The following is a 9,931-nucleotide window of genomic DNA, read 5'->3' on the forward strand; positions in this document are numbered from 1 at the left end:
TTTCAATGTGTTGGCCAGGCTAGTCCTGAACTCCTGACCTCAGGTGATCCACTCACCTCAGCCTCCCAAAGTGCTGGTATTATAGGCGTGAGCCACCGTGCCCGGCGTCAGGCCTTCTTAAGAATCAGATAAACACCCTTCAGCCTAGTGTGCAATGTGGATTGACGTCTGGGGGCTGCTCTGGCTCAGCCCCAGCCCTGGGTGCCAGAGGTGGCTCATTCCCGTTCAGGGTAGCATGCCCCTCCCGAAGCGAGGAAATTTTCTACAGATGTGGGAAATAGAAGTGATTTTCTGCCTAAAAATGAACATGGAGAAGAACATTGTATGAATTCAGGGTGTGCACAAGATGCCAGCATGGAGCCAGGAAAGCTGCACAGGCGCCTCCAACCTGCCATCCCATGGCTGCGATGATGCGCTCAGGGGCACGCCTCCCAAGAGGTTGCCATGAGGGGCTCTCACAGCTGTCTGGATAGTTTCAGAGACTCCAGAACACAGGTCATCTTACTGGAGGGTTTTGTTTGTTGGGAGTTTTATTTAGTTTTATAGCAGGATCTGAACATCACTACATAAAAACTTTTTTATACTTAAAAATTTATTACAGAGTTATTGCATGCACATTTCTGAAAATTTAGAGAATTCCGATTAAAGACAGTTAAAATCATCTGTGTTTCTACTGAGCAGAGAAAGTGCTGTCCCGCAGGAGCCTGTCTCCCTCCAGCCTCATGGCTGCTGTTTTCTGCAGCCTCTGTGCACAGACAGCCTCTACTAGTGGGTGTTGTCACGGAGGAGAGGCAGCCCCGTGGGCTTCGGGGAGCTGGGTGCACCTCTCCTCTCACTCGGCCGCTGCGACATAGGGCATGTCCTGTTCTTTTCTTGTAGCCTAGTCTCCTCTGGACATGATGGAGCCTTAACAAGCTGCCGCGAGTTTCCAGGAACCCCAGTCTGTGAACACTAGCCATGTGTGTGGCACGCAGACAAGTTCATTCTACAGGCAGCTGTGGCTTCTGTCATTCTTCTTGTATTTTTAGTCTTGGTTATGGCAGCCTGCGCTGTAAGTTGTTTAAACTCAACTTTATGTGAGCTAAAGGTGAAGAGAGCTTCACTGGAGGAGTCATCAAAATACATTCTCAGGACCATTTTGTCTTCAATTTTTCTTTTTGACATCCTTCCAGACTGGGCTTCCCAGATGATTCTGACGCACAGCCTCGGCCACCTGCCCTCCCATGTGCCGAAGTCCTTCTGTGGCAGGGGCCCTAGAGCTCCTGCCCTGGTGTCTTTGGGAACTGGAGTCCCCTGAGCCTTTGGCAATCGTAGCTTAGGATGAGAAGGATGGGTAGGGAGAGTGACTGCCTGTGTTGGGGAGGCTGAGTGGCCCCAAGGCTTGGAAATGGGATGGGTGGAAGCAGATGTGGGGAAGGGCTGGTCCCGGCTGAGGCATTCACTCACTGTGTCTGCTTCAGTCTCAGGGGCATTGGGTTGAATCTTTGAGTGCCGGGAGTCTGTTCTGGTCTGCTGGGAGAGCTGCTTTTGGAGTTCCTGGTGTCTTATTTCATGAGGTCGTGGCAAGATGGTGAAGTAGCAGCAGTGCATAGGGTGTGAGGATGGTCCGTGCCAGGGGGGTGCTGCCGGGCCGCAGCTGTGGACGTGGTAGTGGTGTGTGTCATGTTGGAAGGTGTGTTTGTTCAGACACACTAGTCCTGGGGGCTGCTGGGCACATCACTGGCGACATGCCCAATGGGGTGAGGCAGCGGTCTCGGGTGTTCAGAGTCGAGTGCCCCAGATGGTGGGGTCTGCCTGGCGTCCACGCAAGCAGGTGTGTGACCAGGGAGGGGCCCATGCACGGTGCCTCCTCCTCGTGCACTTGCCAGTGCCGCGTATCCCCGACTGTGTGCTTCCTGCTGCGGCAGCGGCCTCACGCTTGCTTGCTTCCTCCTCTCCAGGTCAAACGATCAAGGAGCAAAGGCGGGCTGGCCGGCCCTGACGGCACCAAGTCTGTCTTTGGGCAGATGTGTGCTAAGATGAGCTCGTTTGGTCCCGACAGCCTCCTCCTTCCTCACCGTGTCTGGAAAGTCAAGTTTGTGGGTGAGAACTTGCCGCGCGCTGGAGCACCTGTGTCCCCGGCAGTGGTCGCCTGAGCCCACAGGGAGCACAGAGGCCACATGGTGTGGGAGCGTTGGGGCTCTTCACACAGGCCTGTGTGAGGGGACTTCGAGTGGCTGCTTCTCCCCTGCAGGTGAATCTGTGGATGACTGTGGGGGCGGCTACAGCGAGTCCATAGCTGAGATCTGTGAGGAGCTGCAGAACGGACTCACGCCCCTGCTGATCGTGACACCCAACGGGAGGGATGAGTCTGGGGCCAACCGAGACTGCTACCTGCTCAGCCCGGCCGCCAGAGCACCCGTGCACAGCAGCATGTTCCGCTTCCTGGGTGAGCTTCTCGGCCGCTTGAGACTGTGTCTCTGTGGCCTGTGCCTGCTCTTGAGTTAAAGTATATCATCTGTTTGAGGAATGACAGTAGATATCTTGAATATCTGCTTTTAGTTTTTGAGACTGTTACCAATAAAAATGACTTTTAGGGTGAGGCGCGGTGGCTCACGCCTATAATCCTAGCATTTTGGGAGGCTGAGGCGGGCAGATTGCCTGAGGTCAGGAGTTCGAGACCAGCCTGACCAATATGGTGAAACCCTGTCTCTGGTAAAAATACAAAAAAAATTAGCTGGCTGTGGTGGCATGCACCTGTAGTCCCAGCTACTCAGGAGGGTGAGGCAGGAGAATTGCTTGAACCCGGGAGGTGGAGGTTGCAATGAGCTGAGATCGCGCCATTGCACTCCAGCCTGGGCGACACTATCAAAAAGAAAGAAAAAGAAAAAGAAAAGACTTTTAATATTGATCGTGCCTTTCACCAACATTATGGAAGCGAACGAGGTGCTGTTGACTTCCGTGCCTAGCATTGAGGGCCTGATGGTGGTGGACCGTCGGAAGCTCTGTGCACAGCTGCAGGCACTGGCAGAGCCAGCCCTGGCCACGTGCTGAGGACTGGAGACTGCCTCAGGCACTCAGAAGATGGGAGATTCTGTTTCTGCATCTTCAATGTTTATCTAAGACTTGGGATCAGAGGGGGGTGAGGTCTTCACCATTGGCCAGTCCCTCCCTCCTTTCCCACTGAGGGTGTGAAGGGTGTCCTCGGCTGTGCGTCCCACCACAGCCAGCACCTCCTGGGCAGGGCTGTAGCTCCCTGGAGGACACTCCCGTGGGGAAGTTCCAGCTCTTTGCTGTCATAAGAAGAAGAATTGGCCATTGTGTGGCTTAAACTAGTGTGTGTGCAGAAAGGATGTGAAGAGTTAGAGGCTTATAGGCACAAAAGGATAGATTTAGAGCAGGACAGGCGGTCTTGAGGAAGGGCCTAGACCTATGATTTGGGTGTTGCTGCTTCAGAAGGCTCTGAGTCCTCAGTGTGGAGCTGCTGTCAGTGGCGTGTGTGAGTGAGCGGGAAGTTTTGTCATCCTTTTCAAGTGTCCTCTGTCACTTGTGTCCTGAATGATCAGGTGTGTTGCTGGGCATTGCCATCCGAACCGGGAGTCCCCTGAGCCTCAACCTTGCCGAGCCTGTCTGGAAGCAGCTGGCTGGGATGAGCCTCACCATCGCGGACCTCAGTGAGGTAACTCCCTGGGGCGGCAGGCGGGGCCTCTGGGGTCTTGTTAACAGGCACAGTCTGTTCTGCGTGTCCGGTCAGGCTGTGAACTCTGGCCTAACTCGGAGAAATGGACAAATTTGTAGATGAATACAACTGCCAGGACTGAACTCTGAAGAAATTCAAAACCCAGACTGATAACAAGTAATGAAATCAAAGCTGTAATAAGAAGTCTCCCAGCAAAGAAAAGCTTGGCACCTGATGGCTTCACTGCTGAATGTGAACAAATAATTAAAGAACTATTATCAGTGCTACTCAAATTATTCTGAAAATTAAAGGAGAAGGGAATACTTTGAAACTCATTCTATGAGGCCAGTCTTATCTCAATACCAAACCAGACAAACACAGAAAAAAAAAACCCACAAAACTATAGGCCAATATCTCTGATGAATAATGAGCAGAAATCCTCAGCAAAATACTACCAAACCGATTTCAATAATACATTTAAAAGATTATTCTTAGTGGTGTTTATCCTTGGGATACAAGGATGGCTTGGCATGAAAATCAACCAATGTGATACATCATATCAACAGAATGAAGGACTAAAACAATATATTTCTTTTTTTTTTTTGACAATTTGCTTTACTGAATTTTAATAAGAAATGAAATTAAAGCACAATAAGAAATTATTTTATGATAATTATATTGGCAAAATTGAAAATTGAAAGAAATAATAAACAACAGTAACATGAATAAAGTATATAACTACACATGACATAATGGATCTCATGGTTCTTAATTGAAGAGGACAACAGCAAGTATAACTCCTCACAAATATTGTTTATATAAAGTTAAAAGGCAAAAGAAATCTGAACATTGTATTTTTTGTATTACATTCATGCATGTTTATATCATAATCAGAAACCAGAAGGAATGTCACAGGAAAACGGCATGGCAATGTTCTATTTTAAAACTCCATTGTGTAAATAAGTATTTGTATTACTGTTAATCTTTCTAACATTTATACATGTCAGGCATATTATTTTACAATATTTAATAAAATATTGACTATTTTAAATCAAGTATATAAAAATAACAAAAATAAAATTAAGATAAAATAGCATTGCTGCATACATTTAAGAAAGTCCCAAGTCAGCATTTAGTGTTAATGAAAAAAAGCAGAATGTTTCTTAGTTTATCTAGGCTGCTATATAATAAAAGCAGTAAGCTGGCTCACTTATAAACAGAAATTTATGTCTCACAGTTCTTGCGGCCGGAAAGTACAAGATCAAGAGGCCAGCATGGTCAAATTTTGGGGAGGGCCCTCTTCTGGGTTGCAAACTGATAGCTTCTCAGGACTAAAACAATGTATTTCAATGGATGCTGAAACACATTTGATAAAATCTGACATTTATTCATGATAACAATCCTCAAAAAACTGGATGTAGAAGGAACATAGTTCAGCATAATAAAAGCCATATGCAACAGACCCACAGCTACTATGCTGAATGGGGAAAAGCTGAAAGCCTTTTCTCTAAGGTCTAGAACATGACAAGGATACCCACCTTCACATAGTACTGGAAGTCCTAGCTATAGCAATCAGTCAAGAGAAAGAAATAAACATAATCTATATTGGAAAGGAAGAAGTGAAATTATCCTTGTTTGCTGATGATATAATCTTAGATTTGGAAAAACCTGAAGACTCCACCAAAAAACTATTAAAACTGATGAACAAAACCAATGAAGTTGCAGGATAAAATTTAACATACAGGCCGGGTGCGGTGGCTCATGCCTATAATCCCAGCACTTTGGGAGGCTGACGCAGGTGGATCACGAGGTCAGGAGTTCAAGAGCAGCCTGGCCAAGATGGTGAAACCCTGTCTCTACTAAAAATACAAATATTAGCCAGGCGGGGCGATAGGCTTCTATAATCTCAGCTACTCAGGAGGCTGAGGGAGGAGAATTACTTGAACCCAGGTGGCAGATGTTGCAGTGAGCCAAGATTGCACCACTGCACTCCAGCCTGGGTGACAGAGTGAGACTCCATCTAAAAAAAAAAAAAAAAAAAAGGTTTAACGTACAAAAATAAGTAACATGTCTATATGCCAACAGTAAACAATGTGAAAAAGAAAAAAAAGTAATTCCATTTAAAATAGTCAATAATAAATAGGAATGAACCAAAGAAGTAAAAGATCTCTATAATGAAAACGATAAAATACTTATAAAAGAAATTAAAGAAGACACCAAAAATGGAAAGACATTCCAAGCTCATGGAGACATTCGATAAGTCAAACAGAATAGAGAACTCAGAAACAAACCCACACACCTACAGTCAACTCATTTTTGACAAAGGCCCAAGGACACACACTGGGTAAATGACAGTTTCTTCAATAAATTGTGCTGGAAAAACTGTATATTTGTATGCAAAAGAATGAAACTACATCCCCTCTCTCTCGCCATGTACAAACATCAAATAATCAAAATGGGTTAAATTTTATTTTTTTATTTTTTTTTCTTCATCAATATTTATTGGGCACCTATTATGTGCAAGGCACTATGCTAGGTGCTGGGGAAGATACAAAGATAAATCTGACAGACTGCCCTCAAAGAGCTTACAGTCTAGTATAGGAGCATACAGTCTCTGGAGAAGATATTTTAAGTGTAACTAACCTCCCCCATCCCACCCCCACCAAAAAAAGAAAAAACCTACTAGACTTGGTTTCTTCCATTTAGTTTAGCAGCTTCACATAAAAAGCATAAATCTGCAAGTCTTTTAAAATGCATACTTTTACTAGTAAACAAAATTCATTTTCATTAGAAAAAATGCTGAATATTTATTGCAATTAAGAAAAATCTTCGGCCGGGCACAGTGGCTCACACCTGTTATCCTAGCACTTTGGGAGGCCGAGGCAGGTGGATCACTTGAGGTCAGGAGTTTGAGACCAGCTTGGCCAACATAGAGAAACCCCATCTCTACTGAAAATACAAAAATTAGCCGGGCATGGTGGTGGGTGCCTGTAATCCCAGCTACTCCGGAGGCTGAGGCAGGAGAATCGCTTGAACCTGGGGGGTGGAGGTTGCAGTGAGCCAAGATCGCGCCACTTCACTCTAGCCTGGGCGTAAGAGCAGATCTCCGTCTCGGAAAAAAAAAAAAAAAAAAAAAGAAAGAAAAGAAAAATCCTCAAACATATGTTCAGTATTTTCATGAATTTTTTTATGAATTGTGAAGTAAACAATTTCCCAAATTGCATCAAAAACATGCAACAACTTTTTGAAACATCTCTTTAAACTACTGAAAGTCACACATGTAACATATACAGGCTTCTCTCTGCTAAAAGCCAGGAAAGCTTTGAAATGAATATGTGTTTGTTTGCTACCAATGTTCACAGCTTATGGTTTTTCCCCCATGAACCCACTTCATGTCAATGCAAAGTATTATAAAATAATACCTCCATTGACATATACCCCAAAGATCCAAAGCTTTAGATCTCTAAGCTTCAGATAGAAAAAAATAGTGAAAAATGTTCATTATCAATTAATAGCTGGGCTTTAAGATTATCATCCTAGAGAAAAAGCCCAGCTTTTCATCTCGAAGATGAAATCTTTCAAAAAGCCCATCTATCATCTCTAAGATGATAATCTTAAAGCCCAGCTATGAATTGGCTGATGAAACCCACGAAAGAACTGTAAAATAATTCCAGGAAAGGAAACTCAAAACCCACTTTTCTGTTACACCTTTAGGAATTTCTGAAGTTTTTGTTATTTTCCTTTCAGAATAAAGAAACCAAACGTAATCGATTAGGGGAATAAAAAACACTGATACAGATGTTTGTCTACGTTAAATTGTTAAAGAAAGGGATATGTAAGCACATTTTTAAATTAATTCATTTCTAACCATAATTACTTTTAAATAAGTGTCTTGAAATTATTCTCTTTTCTCAGAATCATTTCTGGGCTCAGGTATTTCTAATCATACTCAGTTTTGTATAAGCCTGAAGCTTTGTGTCTTTGTAGAACATTGGGACTTCTTTAAAACACTGAGACTAAAGCAAATGAAATGAACACAAGTCAATTTTTTAAATGTAGAAACTGCACCCAAAAATGAGTTCCTGAGACTGAGGGTCCTTATTCCCATGTTGGAGCATTCTTGTTCTGAGCAATTTCTCTTCGTCAAGCAAACAGAAAACTTTCTCCACATTGTGCTAGTTGGGCATTTTTCTTCTCTTCCTCACCAAACTCCAAAAAAAAGTGGGTTTGTCAAATAACTGTAATTCAAGTAAATTTCAATATTTATCTCTACTAGAGTAACAGATCCACTCATCAGAAAAGTATAATGAACTGTTAAACTGGTACCAGGTCTGGTTAAGACTGCAGGCTTATTGCGCATACCTTCTTTAAAGAGGACACACCTGATTTTTAAGCTTTGACACCTGCACATTTTAAGTTTCCATGTCTAGTATTTGTACAAAGTAAATGAGGTGAAATTTTCGGAGGGTGAAATCTAACATAAATAAAGTAGATCAATATGAGTTATGTGTTAGACTTTCATTCATCTTCTTGTCTTCATATTACTAACGTGCTTTTTTGTTCAATCTCTTTGCTGAACAGATAAATTTTATAAACTTGTGTGGTGTAAAAGGATCACCATTAACGTTAACTAGTCCAACTCTGTCATTTTACAGATAAAGAAACCAAGACCCTGAAAAGTTTAATGAAAAAGCTGGGAGCCAAGCAGTTTAGCATTCATGGAATCTTTGACCTTTCTGCTGGTTTGAAAAACCCATACCCACAGGCTTTTGGGTGAACTATACAACCCCATACAACAGATGTTAAAATCAATGTAATTAAATAGTGATGTATTTCACATAAGGTAAATATAACAAATGTTTATAATTTAAACTATTCTTAGAAAATATTAGCCCTTTTTGGTTACTGCTAATAGTGTAACTACAGTGTTTGGTCTTGCTTTTCTAAGGGTAACTAATTTGCAGTTGCTACTTTGAGGATGTTTATTTGTCCACTGCAGAAAAAAAAAATCATGTTAAATACAATCATGTATTCAATCATGTATTACGTACTGAATTTCTAAGTTATTTTTACATACATGTAGATTTCCTTATGCTTTTAATATAAGTGAAATGAATTTATTCAGAGAATAAAATATTACCTCGATATAAGTTGTTGGCAGCTTGAAAATTAATCTCTTCCATATAAAATGGGAAACCTTTTCTAGAATAGAAAGAGTGTCCAGGGTAACAAAAATATCAGGAAGGTTTTAAGTGAAATTTGATTAGTCTGCAATCTGAGGTATAAGAGAAAGGATGAGCTCAGAAAATTAGAAGATCTGAGTTCAAGTTTTAACTCCATTCCTTGCTCGCTAGGTAACAATGGAGCAATTCGATAAACTTCTGGGTTTCAGTTTCTTATCTGCAAAGAGCTAACACTTACACTACTTACCTCATTAGATTATTGAGGATGACATACACTAAAGTATATGAGTGGTTTGTAAATGGAAAGCATACCACAATTATTATTATCCCAATAATTATTAAAATACAGACCTACAAAAAGTAGTAAATAATTCACTTAGTGACAGTAGGCATGCTCACCAGAAGAAACGTAACTCAGAGGGCAAACCATGCAAACATTTTAACTTTCAATGGCAAAGCTAAAAAAAAGTGCAAAGCTATAAAGGAACGTTTTTAGAGAAAGCACTGAAGACACACATTTTGTTGACCTAAAAGATTTTAAAATGAATTAGAATAATTTACAGCATATAAGGAGGTATTTAGTCTTTAAGTGGAGAAAGTTGCTAGTCACATGTAACAAAAACAAGTATTATGGGCCTTCCTAAGACAAATGGAATAAAATTCCATCACTTTTGGCTTTTTTATAAACCAGATTTCTAACAAACAACCGTGTTAATTTTCCAGTAATCAAACATATCCTAAAAGAGAAAAAAGAGAATGTCTACTTTTAAATCACATCCAACGTGAACTTGCGTGAATGCAAGGCATAAAATACAGAGTTATTATGACTCTACAGGCACCTGAAAGTTTTAACTACCTTTCATGCTCACTTTATATTCCATAAAGAATAATGGAAATACAGGGAATACTTCAAATATGTTTTTACGAATCCGTTTTATGTAGTTCTTATTCTTGTAATATTCCACTGTGGCAGCCTTGTTTTTTTGTTTTGTTTGTAATACTAAGTAGCCCATTAACCTTTCCCTTCAAACAGCCCTTTTGATATTAGTTCTTATACCAAAAAAAAAAAAGAAAAAAAAAACCAACAATA

General features: G+C 41.7%; 1 protein-coding gene across 1 annotated transcript in view; it reads left to right on the top strand.

The window, feature by feature from the left end:
• Window positions 1-8,349, top strand: part of LOC129047469 (E3 ubiquitin-protein ligase HERC2-like) — a 45,139-nt gene extending 36,790 nt beyond the window's left edge. Inside the window, exons 18-21 of the mRNA XM_054536326.1 lie at window positions 1,941-2,082; window positions 2,234-2,428; window positions 3,546-3,658; window positions 8,314-8,349. Of these exons, the coding sequence (XP_054392301.1) occupies window positions 1,941-2,082; window positions 2,234-2,428; window positions 3,546-3,658; window positions 8,314-8,334 (471 nt within the window). The 3' untranslated portion in view covers window positions 8,335-8,349. The remainder of the gene's footprint in view (window positions 1-1,940; window positions 2,083-2,233; window positions 2,429-3,545; window positions 3,659-8,313) is intronic.
• Window positions 8,350-9,931: the final 1,582 nt, after the last annotated feature.

Source organism: Pongo abelii, chromosome 19, assembly GCF_028885655.2.
Source record: "Pongo abelii isolate AG06213 chromosome 19, NHGRI_mPonAbe1-v2.0_pri, whole genome shotgun sequence".
Taxonomy (NCBI): Eukaryota; Metazoa; Chordata; class Mammalia; order Primates; family Hominidae; genus Pongo; species Pongo abelii.